The sequence below is a fragment of the Peromyscus maniculatus genome, chromosome 5, assembly GCF_049852395.1.
Source record: "Peromyscus maniculatus bairdii isolate BWxNUB_F1_BW_parent chromosome 5, HU_Pman_BW_mat_3.1, whole genome shotgun sequence".
In the NCBI taxonomy this organism is placed as follows: domain Eukaryota; kingdom Metazoa; phylum Chordata; class Mammalia; order Rodentia; family Cricetidae; genus Peromyscus; species Peromyscus maniculatus.
Window position 1 is genome coordinate 132,257,686 of NC_134856.1, and position 17,255 is coordinate 132,274,940.

Genomic DNA, 17,255 nt, shown 5'->3' on the forward strand with positions numbered 1-17,255 from the left:
CCCCGGTGTGTGTCCACTCACTGACAGACGTGTGTCTTCAGCACAGTTGACATGCCTACTCCGTCTTGGTTCCACTTGCCTCTGTCAGAGTCACAGCGTTCCTCCAAAACTCCCTTAGGAACTTGCTGAAGGGCTACGTGTGTGTGTGTGTGTGTGTGTGTGTGTGTGTGTGTGTGTGTGTGTGTGTTTGGCATCCAGCCTGGGACCCAGGAAGTATCAAAGTACTAGCTGAGGAGAAGGAGTGGAGGAAGGGAAGCTAACAGTCATGTTTTATTTTTAAATTCTTAGCTGATATCACTTAAAAACTGTATTCAATTTATATTTTATGAATGTTTTACCTGAAAGTGTGTGTGTGTTTGCATATGTGCGAGCATGCATGCATGCATTTGCTGCCTGCCTGCAGACAGAGCATTAGATCCTCTGAAAGTGGAACTATAGATGGTTGTGAACTACCATGTGGGTACTAGAAATCAAGCCTGGGTCCTCTGCCAAGAGCTCTTTTTTTTTTTTTTTTTTTTTTTTGGTTTTCCGAGACAAGGGTTTCTCTGTGTAGTTTTGGTGCCTGCCCTGGATCTCGCTCTGTGGACCAGGCTGGCCTCAAACTCACAGAGCTCCGCCCAGCTCTGCCAAGAGCTCTTAAACAAAAAGTCATTTCTCCAAATCACTTTACAAATTTTTAATTTATTTTCATGTGTATGGGATTTATCAGACTGGCTAACAGGCTGTGGTCTGGGAAATCCAACAATGGCTGTCTCCTGATGGAAAAGGCCAAGGATCCAGTAGTTGTTCAGTCCGCAAGGCTGGATGTCTCAACAGTGATAATCTGGCTGTAGAGGAATTCCTAAAGAGCTTGCAGTCTTGAGCCTACGTTGGAATCCTGAAGAAGTAAGTTCTAATATCAGCAAAGGAACGTCTCGGCAACAGGCCAGATGAACCAGGCAACGAGAGTGAAGACAGACAAGCAGTTTCCTATCTCCATTTCCTTTTTCGTGGGCTGCCACTGGAAGATGCAGTACCCTAAGAGTCATAGTTTGATGGCGAATTTCTGCTTTGCACCCACAGCTCCTGGTATCTGATCTCCTAGCTGACCAGAATGAGGAGGATATGCTTTGTTCGTTTTGGCATTTGCCTCTGGCTCCTTCAGCAGCCCCAGAACAAAGTGACAGTTATGATGACAAACTTTTCCAGATACACCTGTTCATGTCAATGAGGTGAGCTCCAGAAAACCCCTATGAAACCACAGACAGTGGAGGGGGTGAGTGTACAAAAACTCCTCCTAAATACCTACCAGTATCAGGACTAGGAACTCAACTTAGTGGTAGTGTGCCTGGGTAACATGTACCCGGCCCTAGGTTCAAGTTTCAGAGTCCCCCCCCCCCCCCCCCCCCCCCGACACACACACACACACACACACACACACACACACACACACACACACACACACATTCAAACTCTAAGACAGAAAAAAAGGACACCTATGTTCAAGATTCTACAAGGCTAACTGGGCTTAACTGACTGATTAGAATTTGGTGATTGTATAGGGTTGTGGTGTTGCCAAGCCAGGGCCAAATTATTCTGGGATATCTTTAGTCCCCTTAATAGCTAGCTATTCAATGCCTATCTATTTCCTTCTTCAGCTTCCGGGGTGCTGGGATTACAGGCATGCACTCTATAACCCTTTGAGAAATATCTTAAGAAGTCATTTTTATTTTTTAATTTAGCATACAAAATAATGGGTTTCACTCTGACGTCTTTACAATGTGTAGCGTGTATTTGTTCCTTGTAATTCCTCATTACTTTTCTTGTGCCCTTAAGTCCTCCTCTTCTTCCTCCCAGGTAGTTTCTTTTCTACTTTCATATCATATATGTGCATGTTCATACCTTTTAAAGACATCTAGATTCCACCTAAGAGAAAACATGGGATGTGTCTGCTTTTCTGACTCTATGTCATTTCGATTAATGTGGTCTATAATTCCATCCATTTTCTGGTAAATGATGTAGTTTCATTGCTTATAATGAATAAAATTTATCACACACACACACACACACACACACACACACACACACACACACACACACCCCTAGTCTGATTCCATATCCTGACTGTTGTGAATGGAGCCACAAGAGTGTGCAGGTATTTCTGCCATATGCTAAATTAGTCCTTCAGGTGCAGAGCCGGCAGGATTCGGCTGGATCATAGACCAGTTATAGTTTTAGTTTTTTGAGGAACTACCATACTGATTTCCATAGAGACTATTCTAATTTATATTACTAGCATCTGTGTGTATACCCTGGCAAACCACGCTCCCACCTGGCTAGCATTTGTTATTTTGAGTTTTTCTCATAGGGATAAGACTCTCATTGTAGCTGAGTATGGTGGTGCACACCTTTAATTCAAACACTTAGGAGACAGAGACAGACAGATTTCTGAGTTCAAGGCTAGACTGGACTACAGGGAGAGTTCCAGGACAGTCAGGGCTACACAGAGAAACCCTGTCCAAAAAAAAAAAAAAAAAAAAGAAAGAAAAGAAGAGAACAACAAACACATCTCAATGCAGTTTTGATTTTCTCTTACGTTGAGATAAGACTCTCAATGCCTTGATTGCTAAGAATTATGAACTTTTTTCCATATGCTTGTTGACCTTTTTTATTTTTAAAAAAATTATTTTGAGCCAGGCCATGGTAGCTCACTGTAGTGGGTAGCCATTCCAGCTTTGGTCTGGAAGTTTTAACCCCCACTGAGGCTTCGGTAACTGTCACACCTACAAGGCGGGGCCAAGAGAGGGCCCTGAAGACCTGAGATCCGGATGTGCCACCTTCTCTTGGTTCCGGACCCTGGACGCTAGAGGTAAACCGAACAGAGTTCTCCAGAGAACACCACCAGACTGTGCTACGTCTTCCCCAGACCCTGGAGCCTATCCCTTCATTTGTGAGTTACCCCACAAAATAAACCTCCCTTTTAACTACGTGGAGTGGTCTGAATAATTTCACCAATAGCACACACCTTTAATCTCAGCACTCAGGAAGCAGAGGCAGGTGGATATCTGAGTCTGGTCTACAGAGGAAGTTCCAGGACAGACAGGGCTACACAGAGAAACTCAGGCTCAAAAAGCCAAAAAACGTATCAATAAAAAATATTTTGTGCACTCGGGAGGCAGAGACAGGCGGATCTCTGTGAGTTCGAGGCCAGCCTGGGCTACCAAGTGAGTCCCAGGAAAGGCGCAAAGCTACACAGAGAAACCCTGTCTCGACAAACCAAAAAAAAAAAAAAAAAAATATTTTGTTTATGGTACATGTGAATAGGTGCCCACAGAGGCCAGAGAAGGGAGCTGGATGACTCAGATCTGGAGCTGCAGCTGTTGTGAGTTGCCTGGTGTGGTTGCTATGGTCCTAACTCAGGACCGCTGGAAGAGCAGCAAGGGCTCTTAACCACTGGGCATCTCTTCAGCCCCTTTCTGGCCATATGAATTTCTTTTTTTTCCCCTACATTACTGTTTTTTTTAAAAGATTTATTTATTTATTATGTATACAGCGTTCTGCCTGCATGTATGTCTGCAGGCCAGAAGAGGATACCAGATCTCATTATAGATGGTTGTGAGCCACCATGTGGTTGCTGGGGATTGAACTCAGGACCTCTGGAAGAGCAGTCAGTGCTCTTAACCTCTGAGCCATCTCTTCAGCCCTAGGTTCTTACGTGGTGGTGTGGAGGTGCACACTTTTTTTTTTGTTGTTGTTTTTTTTGTTTTTCGAGACAGGGTTTCTCTGCGTAGCTTTGCGCCTTTCCTGGAGCACACTTGGTAGCTCAGGCTGGCCTCGAACTCACAGAGATCCACCTGCCTCTGCCTCCCGAGTGCTGGGATTAAAGGCGTGCGCCACCAATGCCCGGCTCTACATTACTGTTTTAATAATGTTTTAAGAGAATTATCAAGCCAGGCGTGGTAATATGCATTAGTCATCCCAGCACTCTGGAAAGTGGGGCCAAAAAGATGTTTATCATGAGGAACAGATAATGAACACAGAAGAACTCTCCAGAATGTGCACTGGTTTAGAGAGGCACTCCTAACTAACCATCTTTGGTTGTGTTATAACTACTCTTCATGTGGCACAAAACAGCCGGCAAGAAACAACTTGAGGGAAGAAAGGTTCCTTTTGGCTGTCGGGGTGAGGGTGCAGGGTGGGGGTGTGGGGTGAGGGTGCAGTCCACGCTGTAGGCAGAGCATGATGGCAGAAGCATGAGGCTGCTCGTTCACCTCTGCGTGGGTCAGGAGAGAAGAGAACCTTGTGCTCAGCTGGCTTTTTTCATCCACCTCTGGGTGGTGGCGCCCACATTCACAGCAGACTTGCTCAGTTAATACTCTGGAAAAACCCTCACAGACATACCCGGTGTTCTTCCTCACCAATGCCCATAGTTTCTTAATCCAGTCAAGCTGACCACTGGAACTCATCACTGCCTCTCTCCATAAAGATCTGGGACACTCACTGTAGGATTACACACTTTGTAGTGAGAGGACCAAGCAGACGCCATTACAGGCTGCTCAGTCTTCTCTCGGAGGTCAGGCCTCAAGTTCAGTTTCCTGAGACTTGAGCAAGCAGTTTCTGGGAAGGCCATGAACAGAAGTCAATTAATCACTGATGCCCCTGCCAGCAGGGACAGGACAACAGGATACACCAAGCCTGGGCCACTGAGCCAGCCCCCACAGTCAGTGTGTGCTAGGCCAGCCAGCCTCCAGAGCAGCTCAAGGACAAAGCCTGGGACCTGGATAACTGTAACCCCCAACTAACCCTAGCCAATTAAAAGTTCCTAACATGATTGCCACTTGCATAAACCAATCCCGAGTCTGTTCCTATGCAGCCTGTAGACCCCAAGGCCCCCTTGCTTTAAAAACCCTGCCCCATTGCTACTCGGGGTCTCTCCTGCTCTGCTGCTTCGTCAGACAGATGGAGAGACCCCAGTTAATGCAAATAAAAAGACTCTATGCTTTTGCATCAGATTTGGTCTCTTGATGGTTTTTGGAGGGCTTTGGGTACAACAGTAGCAGCTTTGAAATCTTTTTCACATCACAGTACACAGGATGTGATCATATTGCACATGGTAACAACATGCACCTTAACACTGTTTCCAATTTTAAAGTGGACATATAGATAGCTCTCCATATACTGGCCATGGATTATTTAGAGCATCTATGAAGTTTTCCTCCACTGTTCTGATAATGTTTATTAAAAACCAGAGTTCTATTTTATAAGAAGCTCCTTCTTGGGATGGAGAGATGGCTCAGCAGGTAAGAGCACTGTGAAGGGGAAAAGTCTGTTTAAAGTCATTACTCTTGGGAGGTAGTTCATTAGGTGGCAATAAAAACAATTTTAGCTCCCTTCCCTATCTTTATGCTTAATTTGTTAGAGAAGTAGCCTTTGGATAATTAACCATGTACAGACTCACAGGTGTGATGAGATCCATGGAAAATTCCAAGTTTTCTAACCTCTGTAGCACTTGAAAGGTATTGGAAGAAAGCATTAAAATTCTGAGCTAAGCCAGGAGTGGTGACATGCACCATTAGTCCCAGAACTTGGGAGGTTCTGGGAGAGAAAAGTGGATCCAATCCAGAGTTCAGGAGAACCAGGCTACATAGAGACCCTGTCTCAACACAATCAAAAAAGAAAAAAAAAAATGAGCTATATATTAACATAAAACCAAAGTAAATCACATTCTAAGAAAGGTGGTCTGAATAATAAAAAAAGAGGAAAAATAGATGAATCTCTGCCTCCCAAATGCTAGGATTAAAGGCGTGTGCCACCAATGCCTGATCTCTATGTTTAATATAGTGGCTGGCTTTGTCCTCAGATTCCCAGGCAAGCTTCATTTGTTAGAGCACAAATAAAAGAGCATAAAAACAAATTCATTTTATGGGGTCAATGTAGACTTTACGCCAGACTTGGAGAAGGGGAAAGTACACAAAAGGCAAACGTAGGTCAGTCTGGTGTTAATGGGCTGATTTTGTCTAAGTGAAACTTACCATTTATCTTCAAATTGCATCTTGTCCAGAAGGCTGCGTTGCAAAAGTAATGGTGAAGTGAATGAGCAAAGTAGCAAGTCTGATACACAGGGATGAAAATATGATGAAGCCCATCACTTTGTATAATTAATTACCCATACACCCAACAACAGCAAGTAATTTAATGGCAATGAGCCATTCTAACTGACACACTAATGAACAGAAGGTAAAAGAACTCTGTAACAGTGCACACAGAAAGAGCTTTAATTATTTTTATTTGTTTACACTTATCTAGCAAAAGCTGAGTATGTGCTATGGCCTGAGTGAAGATCGGAGAACAACTTTGTGGAGTTCAAGGCCACACTGGGAACAGAGTCAGGCATGGTGGCACATGCCTTTAATCCCAGCATTAGTTAACCATAGAGGTCTGGAGGTCTGTGCAGAGAGACAGGAAGTGATAGAGCTGGGCAGAAAGAGGAAGTGATGTAGCTGGGTGGAGAGAGGAAGTAAGATGGCAGGGCACAGAAAGTTATATAGGTGTGAGTATATAGGAATTAATTCTCAGCCGGGCAGTGGTGGCACACGCCTTTAATCCCAGCACTCGGGAGGCAGAGCCAGGCAGATCTCTGTGAGTTCGAGGCCAGCCTGGGCTACCAAGTGAGTTCCAGGAAAAGGCGCAAAGCTACACAGAGAAACCCTGTCTCCAAAAACCAAAAAAGAAAGAAAGAAAGAAAAAGAAAAGAAAAAAAGAATTAACTCTCTTGGGCTGAGGATTTCCTAGCGGTAAGAACTTGTGGCCGGCTTGTTCTATCCCTCTGATCTTTCAGCTTTCACCCCAATGTCTGGCTCAGGATTTTTCATTAATAAGACCATTTGGCAATTCGTGTTACATAGAGTTGATTATCTCCTTTCACCATTTGGGTTCTTTAGTCTGGACTCAGGTTGTCAGGTTTAGCGGCAAACAACCCACAAAGCCATCTTTCCAGCCCTAAAAGTGTGTGTGTGTGTGTGTGTTTATATATGGGGGCCAAAGGAGGATACTGAGTGTCCTGCTCAATTATTCTTGACCTTATTCCTTTGAGCAAAGTCTCTCTGAGCCTGCTACTAGACTGGAGACTAGCAAGCCTCAGCAATCCTCCTGTCTCCACTCCTTCCCTCAAACAGTGCTGGGTTACAGCTGTGCATGGCCACACCTGGCTTTTTACATGGGTTCGTTGGAGACTTGAATGAACTCAGGCCCTCATAGAATTGGGCCAAATTTTAGGTGGTTTTTAATTAAAAAAAATATAAATAAAAAACCCAGAGCCAGATACTAGGGTGAAAGCTGAAAGATCAGAGAAGCAGAGCAGCCAGCCACTAGTTCTTACCTCTATGAAATCCTCAGCCTAAAGAGAGTGAGTTCCTGTTTTCTCACACCTTATATACCATTCTCTGCCCTGCCATATTACTTCTTGGGATTAAAGGTGCGTGTGCTTCCCAAGCAAAGGCATGAGATCTCAAGTGCTGGGGATTAAAGGTGTGTGCCACCACTGCCTGGCTCTGCATCTCTCATGTAGCCCAGTGTGGCCTTGAACTCACAGAGATTCAGAGGAATCTCTGCCTCCCGGGTGACAGGATTAAAGGTGTGTGCCACCACTGCCTGGCCTCTATGTCTATTCTAGTGGCTGGCTCTGTCCTCTGATCCTCAGGCAAATTGTATTAGAGTACACAGTCTATCACCATACCACTGTTTCATTTCATATGCTGTGTTCAAGGCAGCTGGTACTAATCAAAGGGTAGTCAAATTAGTTCCCTATATGTCTTCCTGATGACAGCATTCCTAAGCAAAGTCCTCCAGAGGGAGAAAGTAGATGCAAGTATGCCTCCTAAGGACTAGCCTCAAATCAAATGTTATTTTAGACTACTGAGTAAAGGCAGTAACACCAACATTTGACTCTCTTCAAGTGCATGCTCTTATCCTGAAATTCCTTACTATGGCGGATGTTAAGGACACAGGGACACAGGAAGAGGCCCCTGTGATTATTCTGAAAGGAAACTGAGCATACACTGCCTACAATGTCCAGCTGCTAACAAAGCTAATAAAAAAAATTAAGGGAGTATTTGTAATGTTTCTCCATAAGAATTATGTGGTTTTTTGGTTTTTTGTGGGTTTTTTTGTTGTTGTTTTTGGTTTGGTTTTGGTTTTTCGAGACATGGTTTCTCTGTGTAGCTTTGTGCCTTTCCTTGATCTTGCTCTGTAGACCAGGCTGGCCTCGAACACACAAAGATCCGCCTGCCTCTGCCTCCCGAGTGCTGGGATTAAAGGCATGGGCCACCACTGCCTGGCTAGAATTATGTTAATATTTTTATGGATACTCTTCCAGTTAACAAGCTTTCCCCTTCTTCTAATTTCTGAGTATTAACAGTGCCTGGCAGATTTATTGAGTTTGAATTATAAGTATGTGAGTTTTATTATTTTTCTGCATCTATTAAGACAATAATAATGGTATTTCTTTTTTGCTTTATAGTATTGATGTGGTAAATTACACAGTGATATTATCAAAAATATATTTGCTGTCCCTGATTTTTAGCATATAATACCAAAACATTCCAAATCTCTTCAGTGATAAAGGGGTGTGTGTGTGTGTGTGTGTGTGTGTGTGTGTGTGTGTGTGTGTGTTTCCTAAAGCTGGGCACAATGGTACTTGCCTATAATCCCAGAACGGGGCAGGAGGAACATGAGTTCAAGGCCAACCTGAACTACATTAGCAAAATATTAATTGCTAAACCTGAGTCTTTGGTTCAGAGGAGTGGATCGCACTCCTCTATATTTGAAAAATACCTCATTTGTTTCTTGAGAACACAATCTCACTATATAATCGTGGTTGACTGGTACTATGTAACCCTGTGAGACCTTGAACTCTCGACAATCCTTTTGCCTCAGCCTCCTGCGCTCTGAGATAACAAGGTGAGCCACCATGCCTGTCTACTTTCTTTCAAAATACATCCCTTATAAAGCTTTTCTTTCCCAGATTCTATGTAAGCTAGCAACTTGTATCTCCCTGAATTTGTTCACATCTTTTTGTTTGTTTGTTTGTTTTTTGAGACAGGGTTTCACTGTGTAATGGCTTTGGTTGTCCTGGAACTAGCTCTGTAGATCAGGCTGGCCTTGAACTCAGGGACCCACCTGCCTCTGCCTCCCAAGTGCTGGGATTAAAGGCATGGGCCACCACTGCCCGGTTCACATCTTTACTATCAGTACATTATTCTGCCTATTTAGGAATGTATTCCTATGCTGACAGTTTATTTAAAGTTTCCTCTTTTTTAAAAAAATAGTTCATTATTGAGTAGTCACCATGCACAGGGACTCTATTATGCTCTAGACATGGGTAATGAGTAAAATAAATAGGCATGGAGAGTAAACAGTGCAGACAGGCAAACAAGTGGGCAAATGTGCAGTAACTGGTGGGCAGGAAACCCAAAGGCTTCAATCAATAGAGACTACTGGGAAAGCAACTTACTTCCAGACCTCTCAGAACAAGACGCTCAGATCTCAAGGATATCCGCATTTACTTCCTCATATTCACATGTTGAAGTCTTAATCCCACCTGTCATCCCATGTGATATCGTTGGGAGGCAATTAGCACATTTATTCTTATAGTACCAACAATAACTTTTAAGCAGTGTAAGAAGTCAGAAGACCTTGTGTTCGCTTTTTAACCGGGCCGAGTGAAGTAAGAAAAACTGTCGTTAGAATGACTACCCAGGCAGCTGGTCACCCAACCACACAGTAAATTTGCAGTAGTGAGGCTACCTATCGTGTTGACTTCTGTCTTTATTGTTTTAGATAGGGTCCCACTTCGTCGCTCTAGAACCCGTTAGAGTGCAGGGATTAAAGGCGTGGGCCACCATGCCCAGCAGGCAAGGGTAAGATTGTTAGCCCGGTAGCCCCACCCGAGCAATTCAGAGAGATCACGGGGACTCCTTTTATTCCGCTGCGTGCTGCAACTAACAATTCGCATAAAACGGAATTGGACAGAAAAACTGACACCGGCTCGTTGGAGGAAATGGCTGTTATCTGTAACTTGCTTCGTCCAGTCTCTACTTACATCCTAGCATGTTTTCTTCCGGAAACTTTCTTTTACAAGAGTACATCTTTTTAAGCTGGGACTAGATAGCACCGGCCAGTAGTTAGGGGTGCTCTAGGGGGCGACGGAGGGCACCCTGTGTCCAGAAGTCTGCACACCTGGGCTCTCCCTGCTTGGGGCAGCACACCAGGTGAGCGACCGTCTGTGCAGAGGCGGCCGGGCGGCGGCTGGCTCACTTCCGCACGCCGGGCACGGTGCGCAGAGGTAGCCTCCCCGGCTAATGACGCCCGAGGCCCACGGCCCGGCCCACCGCGCGGCGGGCAGTTCTCCCTCCCAGCCCCGCCTTACTCCTCAAACCCCGCGATACCTCACCTCGGGTCCACCCTCCCAACGGCCTGGTCTAAGCCACTGCGCACGCGCCGTGAGGTCCATAACGACTCGGCTCCGCCCTTCTTTCGTAACTCTAGGGATCGCCGGGCCCTCCTCACCACAGCGCTGTCCCAGCCTTACTCCCGCCCTCGTAACCCGGCAACAGGCCTCTGATTGGTTACCTGTCCTCGCGGTCTGCGTGGAGCGTGATTGGTCGGTGAGTCCGTCCAATCGGCGGCGGGCTGTCGGATTCAAATCCAGAGCGTTGGGCCCGCGGTCGTTGGCCTCATTGGAGTCGTTGCGCCGGCCCTGGGCGGACGTGGAGCTCCTTGCGCCCCGTTTCCTGCTCCTGTTTTCTCCTCCGCGCACCGGCAGGATGGCCCACAAGCAGATCTACTACTCGGACAAGTACTTCGACGAGCACTACGAGTACCGGTGAGCAGCGCCTGCGGGGGAGGGCGGCGCCGGGGGGTCCGAGCCGGTGGTCGGGACTCGGGGTCCCTTAGAGGCCTCCATCCGCCCGGACAGCCGCGCTTTGTGTCGCGCTCTTCGGGGTTCGCAGGAGCTGGGGAGTCAGGCGGTTCGGCAGCGCCTGGTCCGGGGGTTGACGACCGCACACGGCGCTCGCCGGGTCCGGCCCTGAGGGGAAGCCCCGCGAGGTGCACCCGACGGGGACTGGCCAGTGTCTGTTGGGGTAACCGCAGAAGCGGTAACTGGGGGCGTTACTCAAGAGCTTCAGGTTGAAACCTCGAGGGTACCCTGGAAGGGTTTTGTCCGTCCCCCCGCCCCCCGTCCCCGCCATTACCTTCAACTGCTAATGTGTTTTGGCCTGGTTTGGGGCTCTTGAGGGATTTGGGGTCTTGAACCCTGAGATGCTCTAGAAAGTAGTGCCTACCTTAGTGTAACAAGCAAATGGATTATGGAAAGTAGGGGGTGATTACAGTTAGCTTGATTGTGTTCAGGCCGACCCGGGGTGTGGTTTCAAAGGCCCTTTCGCCGCTGGGTCCTACTGGGTTGGGACTAAAGCGTTGCATTCTGGGACTCTGTCAAGATACCCAGGTGGGTAAAACCTATGCCGCCTTTGGCCAACCAGTGACCGTGTTTTCTGTTTGCTGCCCTTTTCGGTTAGTCTCCAGCATGCTGTTTGAGGAATAAGAAAGACCCTTTTTTAAAGAGTGGATTCCCTAACCGCCCCCTCCCCCCAATTCGCTCACGCCCTTAGTATAGAAGTCTTCACAGCCGGAAAACTTTCTCTGGTCTGTTTTACAATTTAGTAATGCTTGAACTTGAATGTTTTTAACTAGGAAATCTCGTGGGTCTTTTCTTAGCTATAAAGTTTAATTAGTATCTTTACATAGTAATTGTAACCATGTGATAAGTTGGCATGTTCGGTGGTTATAGTAACCCAGAGCCCAGCTTGGGGATATCCAATAATCAACAGAAAGTTATTGTACTTCCTTCTAAATTTGGCAAATAATTCTAAGTGTTTAGCATAAAGGTTTATAGGCTTGTATACATTCCTTTAGGACATACTGCCGGAGTGTGGTAGTTTTTAAACTTGGGCTATAAGTTGTACGTGTTTGAAAGCAACTGCTGGCCTGTCTGAAGTAATTGTTAGAATGTAAGCAAGGAGCTGGTTTACTACCCGCTGCTGTATTAGGAATGGAATGGAGAGCCCAGGAGATTTTATTTTGAAACCAGGTCTTCCATTAAGTGGCTTTTCAAGCTTGCCATTCTCCCTCAGCCTTCCTAGTAGCTGAGATTATGGGTGTGTCACCACACATGGTTTGAGCATTCACCAACCTTTACAAAACAAGAGGAATTAGAGAGCTACTCTTGAAAGAGAATGTACTGGTGATATAACACAGGTGTGATCTAGGATGGTTTAGATAGAGTAGAAGTATGTGTGTTGGGTAGAAGCTTAGTGTTTTTGTCAGTGAGTGGTTACTATGAACAAACAGTGGGTTGTTGTGGGAGCCTATCTTTTTATATCGCTCCAGTTGTCCTGGAACCTGATGTGTAGACAGATCTGGCTGCATCTGCCACCCAAGTCCTAGGAGTAAAGGTGTACACCACCATGCTCAGCATGGGAGTCTGTCTTTACAGAAGGAAAACTGAGGATTTCTTTCTCTCTGGGTACTTTTATAAAGTGGTAATATGTGGCACTTTTTGTTTTCCAACAAAAACTAGGTTTTGGAAATAGATTTCCTTAATGTGGTCAGTAATAAAATACAGATAGAGTCATCATGTGAGTTTAACACTACTTAAAAATTTACGATTATAATCCGACCCCTGGTGAAGTGCAACCTGTTGACATGACTTAGGTAGAAGCAACTTCTATCTGAATATTTGAGACTATCCATAGAATATAAGATCACAAGGTATTTTGTACAGTCTTAAAAATTAAATGTTGAGAATGAGGCCTTGAAGGTCTCCCTGGGTTACACAGACTCCCATCTCAAAAATAGTACAAGGTGCGCTGAAATTTGGCAACCCTTCTTGCCTCCACTATGATCTAAGCAGTATTTCAAGAATGAGTGGTAACTGGTATGAGTAAGAATATTTATACAGTTGCCTGGAAATGTTTGAGGGGAGTGTACTGTGTTAGTAAGCATAACTATTTTGTAGTCATTTACCTTATGTCATCAAGTTGTTTTAAAGATTATTTGCATTGAAATAATAAGCCATATCCTAAAATCTATGTTGTGGACAATTTGGTGCTTAGAAAGGATTATGGTTTGTTGTTGTTTTTCCAGACAGGGTTTCTCTTTGTAGCTTTGCGCCTTTCCTGGATCTCTCTCTGTAGACCAGGCTGGCCTTGAACTCACAAAGATCCGCCTGCCTCTCTGCCTCCCGAGTGCTGGGATTAAAGGTGTGCGCTGCCACCGCCCGGCTAGAAAGGATTATGGATTGAATTGTTCCATGTCCAAAAATACAGAACTAAATTTACACACTCTGTCATCTCACAGCTTATATTGGTCAAAAAAATTGCTAATTGCTGATTTTGTATAAACTTAGTACCAGAAAGGGTAAAATGAGGCTGACAATTAGGGTTTTAGAAAGAGATACTTTGTGATAATTAAGTGCTCTATTCAGGCAAGGGTACAGATTTGTTTGTACTTGTTAGAATTGTATGTATTTGTTTTGGCCCTGAATCAAGGCCAACAGTTTGCTGGAACTGTTGGCTTCAAGCAGGAGCCTAAAGAAACGTCTCTCTATGGTCTGTTGGCCATTTCAGAAATTTGGAAATCTGATGGTCAATTCATTAGAAAGAGACAAACTGGCTGGGTGTTGTACACGGTTCTGTAATTATTGTACTTGGGAGCCTAAAGCAAAAAGATAGGGAGTTTGAGACCAACCTGCCCAAAAGTAGAATGCGCCCCACCCCTACCCCCATGAAACAGCTGAGTCACTGGTGATAGATAGATGTGGTGGTTGATAACTCGTAATGGTTTTCCAAGTATAATACTCCTACATTACTGATTTAGCTTATTGTTCACTAATCTGTTACCAAGAAAAGGGGTTATTGTGGGTTTTCCACATAAAACAAAAGGAAAAATTCTGTGTTCATCTGGGTTCAATCCTCAGCTCAAAAAAAAAAGACTTGTACTTAGGTGCCTACCTTTAAAGTTCTGGAATTGATTCAGTAACTTACTGGGAAACTAAAGATCTGTAGGAAGTCCATAGGCATGAGTTAGTATTTTGGCTTTTAATTCTGAAGCCTAAAGCAAACTATGGAATGTATACAAGAACTTATATCTATTACAGATCTAGTATTGCGTAGCAGAAAATACATTGTCTTAGTTTGTCCATTCTTCTGCGCCCTTTATTAAAAGTTTAGTAATCCCAGATTGAGGTGAAAGTGATAACTAATCCTAGGACTAGACTCCTTCCTTCCTCCTTCCTATGCAGCTCACTTTTATAATTGCCTCTGGCTGTCCAGCTACCATCAGTCTGTCCAACAAGAGACAGTTGGGTATATTTTGAATATACTTTTCAGTACTTGAATATTTTCTGTCTATATTTTGTAGACCAAGAGTTGTTTCATAACCAAAAGTTGTAGGAGAGGGTGACTATTCCTGGAAGATTCATCAATAGTAAATATTCTGTCAGAAAGGTAACCCTAAAGAATAAAATGCTTTTCATTTCTGTGCAGCTTACTATTGGCCTAATACTTGAACATAAGCCCTCAAAAAAAGTATAGGTTATAGGGAATACCCAAGATTGATACAGTATTGTAATCCAGAGTTGCTTTAGAGAAATGACTTCAAATTTTCAGTATCTTAAAAGGTACCTGTATAAAGTGATAATGGTAGGAAAGACACAGCAGTAATCTGGCTGAATCTTTTTTTAACAGGCATGTCATGTTACCCAGAGAACTCTCCAAACAAGTACCAAAAACTCATCTAATGTCTGAAGAGGAGTGGAGGAGACTTGGTGTCCAACAGAGTCTAGGTTGGGTTCATTACATGATTCATGAGCCAGGTAAGCTTTGCTATAAAGTACTAACTAAATAAAAATAGTTGTTGAGGGTCAACTTTTTAAAAACCCAAACATTGAGTGTTAACTAAAAGTAATAGCTCAACTATTTTTGTAAATGACCGATTCCTTACTCCCTGGATAATGTTCTGTTTTATAGTAAAATGATAACAAGAATGAAAGTAATGCCGGGCAGCGGTGGCACACACCTTTAATCCCAGCACTTGGGAGGCAGAGCCAGGCAGATCTCTGTGAGTTTGAAGCCAGCCTGGTCTACAGAGTGAGATCCAGGACAGGCACCAAAACTACACAGAGAAACCCTCTCTCGAAAAAAACAAACAAACAAAAGAATGAAAGGAATATATTATCTACTTGTAAAGATGACTTACTTAATCAACATAAAACAAGTGTTTAAATCCTGTACATATATAGAAATTGATGCAATTAGACGTGAGTACATCTTTCGTTAGCCCTTTTTAGGGAATTGTCTACCATATTAAGGTTAAATGAGATAAGCATATAAACAAATTCTTCCTGTATCATAAGTATCTTATTCTCTGGGTGTGGTGGTGCACACTTTTAATTCCCAGCACTTGGGAGGCAGAGGCAGGGGGATCTCTGAGTTCAAGGCCAGCCTGGTTATAAATCTAGTTCACAGGCTGTTACACCCTGTCTCAAAAAAACTAAAAAAAAAAAGAAGAAGAAGAAGAAGAAGAAAGAGAAAGAAAGAAAGAAAAGTATCTTATTCTAGTATGGTATTAACCAAAAGTTTTCTAGACAGTAAGTAGTAAACTAGACTGAAGCTTTGTGATCTTAAGTTCTAGTTTGGAACTATCAATTAAGAACTAATGCTGGAAACAAAATTTGAAGACATACACTACAAAAACAGAAAATTAAAGCTACCTTTTTATACTTGTAAAGAAAAAACAGTATTGTTAAACTCTTGGGTCTGTTAAAACTTTCTAGGGATTATGACACATATATTTCAGAGTTCAAAGATTCTCCCTACTACAGAAGCAATGGATCTGTATCTCTAACTATAGATTCCTGGCCTTCCTCATACTGAATTGGGAGGTATTGGGTGAACTCTACTGGTCCAATTATCTTTATTTTTTTGAGATTAAAGTCTACGTCCTTTCTTAGCTAAGTGCAGGGATTACAAGTATACCACCACACCTTGCTTTCTGGTGGCTTGTGTGCTGAGATTATTGGACCTTTGTACTTGCTAGGCAAATATATCCACCACCATATATACCATATACCACCACTCTACCATACATATATATATATATATATATATATATATATATATATATATATATCTCCAACTTTCTGGTGATTTTTCTGAAGTGCATTAGCATGAGATCCAGTAGCTACTTTGAATGAGATGTCCTTTTCTTTTTTTTTTTTTTTTTTTTTGGTTTTTTTCGAGACAGGGTTTCTCTGTGTAGCTTTGCGCCTTTCCTGGAGCTCACTTGGTAGCCCAGGCTGGCCTCGAACTCACAAAGATCCGCCTGCCTCTGCCTCCCGAGTGCTGGGATTAAAGGCGTGCGCCACCACGCCCGGCGAGATGTCCTTTTCTTAAAGAGATAACATTTCTTTTACCTGGAAATGAGATTTTACAGGTAGAAACCATCTCTCCAGAGTAGGCTAAAGATTAAAATAGTTGAGCAATGTTATTGTAACATAGTTTGCCTGTGTTCAGTGATTATTATTTTGAGACAATTTTAAAATCACTTCAAATAGTGATGTGTTGGCATGAAACTTATGATAAATATTTCCTTTCCACAGAACCGCATATTCTTCTCTTTAGACGACCTCTTCCAAAAGAACAACAAAAATGAAGTACAGCTGGGATCACCTAATCTTTTTCAAATTTAATGTATATGTGTATATATGGTAGTATTCAGTGAATACTTGAAAAATGTACAAATCTTTCATCATACCTGTGCATGAGCTGTATTCTTCACAGCAACAGAGCTCAGTTCAATGCAACTGCAAGTAGGTTATTTTAAGTTGTTAAAGATAAATTTTCTTGTAGTTTTTTTCTTAATATAAGTAGTGCCTGTTTTACTTTACCTGTTACTTTTGTTAAATAAAGTTTGTATGTTGCATTTATCACTATTGTTGAAATTAATTTGACTTGAGTCTTTGAATGATTTTACCCCTGGAAGAAATAAACATACTTGAAAAAGAAATATCAAGCTCCAAATGATGGGATTACTGGGGATATTTAATCCAGAGTCAAAGTAGGTTTTCAGCTTTATTGATATTCTGTTTCCAAGATAGTTGTCTTGCATTGGTTGTTTACACAATGTCTACAAAACACTAGTGGTTTCAGGGAGAACTG

The 17,255-nt window shown here is 43.3% G+C and overlaps 1 protein-coding gene, 1 long non-coding RNA gene and 1 other non-coding gene across 3 annotated transcripts; 2 read left to right on the top strand and 1 right to left on the bottom strand.

Annotated features, from left to right (window-relative positions):
* Positions 1-661: 661 nt before the first annotated feature.
* LOC143273497 (uncharacterized) lies at positions 662-10,357 on the bottom strand. The gene is made up of 2 exons (XR_013051651.1): positions 10,079-10,357; positions 662-1,229 (listed from the first exon to the last, which is right to left on the bottom strand). It is a non-coding gene; the product is annotated as an uncharacterized LOC143273497 (long non-coding RNA).
* Positions 10,358-10,684: 327 nt separating this feature from the next.
* Cks2 (CDC28 protein kinase regulatory subunit 2) lies at positions 10,685-17,023 on the top strand. The gene is made up of 3 exons (XM_006976852.4): positions 10,685-10,861; positions 14,784-14,911; positions 16,697-17,023. Exons 1-3 carry the CDS (start codon positions 10,803-10,805, stop codon positions 16,747-16,749), a joined length of 240 nt encoding a protein of 79 aa, XP_006976914.1. The 5' UTR covers positions 10,685-10,802; the 3' UTR covers positions 16,750-17,023.
* On the top strand, positions 13,571-13,707 carry LOC121829903 (small nucleolar RNA SNORA2/SNORA34 family). Its single transcript, XR_006072956.1, has one exon. It is a non-coding gene; the product is annotated as a small nucleolar RNA SNORA2/SNORA34 family (small nucleolar RNA).
* Positions 17,024-17,255: the final 232 nt, after the last annotated feature.

What these genes read in the sequence shown, in the direction of transcription:
- Cks2 (XM_006976852.4), top strand. Translation starts at nt 10,803, where the DNA reads ATGGCCCACAAGCAGATCTACTACTCGGACAAGTACTTCGACGAGCAC. An exon ending in GACGAGCACTACGAGTACCG is followed by an intron (nt 10,862 to 14,783) that starts GTGAGCAGCGCC and finishes TTTTTTTAACAG; the next exon opens with GCATGTCATGTTACCCAGAG. An exon ending in TTACATGATTCATGAGCCAG is followed by an intron (nt 14,912 to 16,696) that starts GTAAGCTTTGCT and finishes TCCTTTCCACAG; the next exon opens with AACCGCATATTCTTCTCTTT.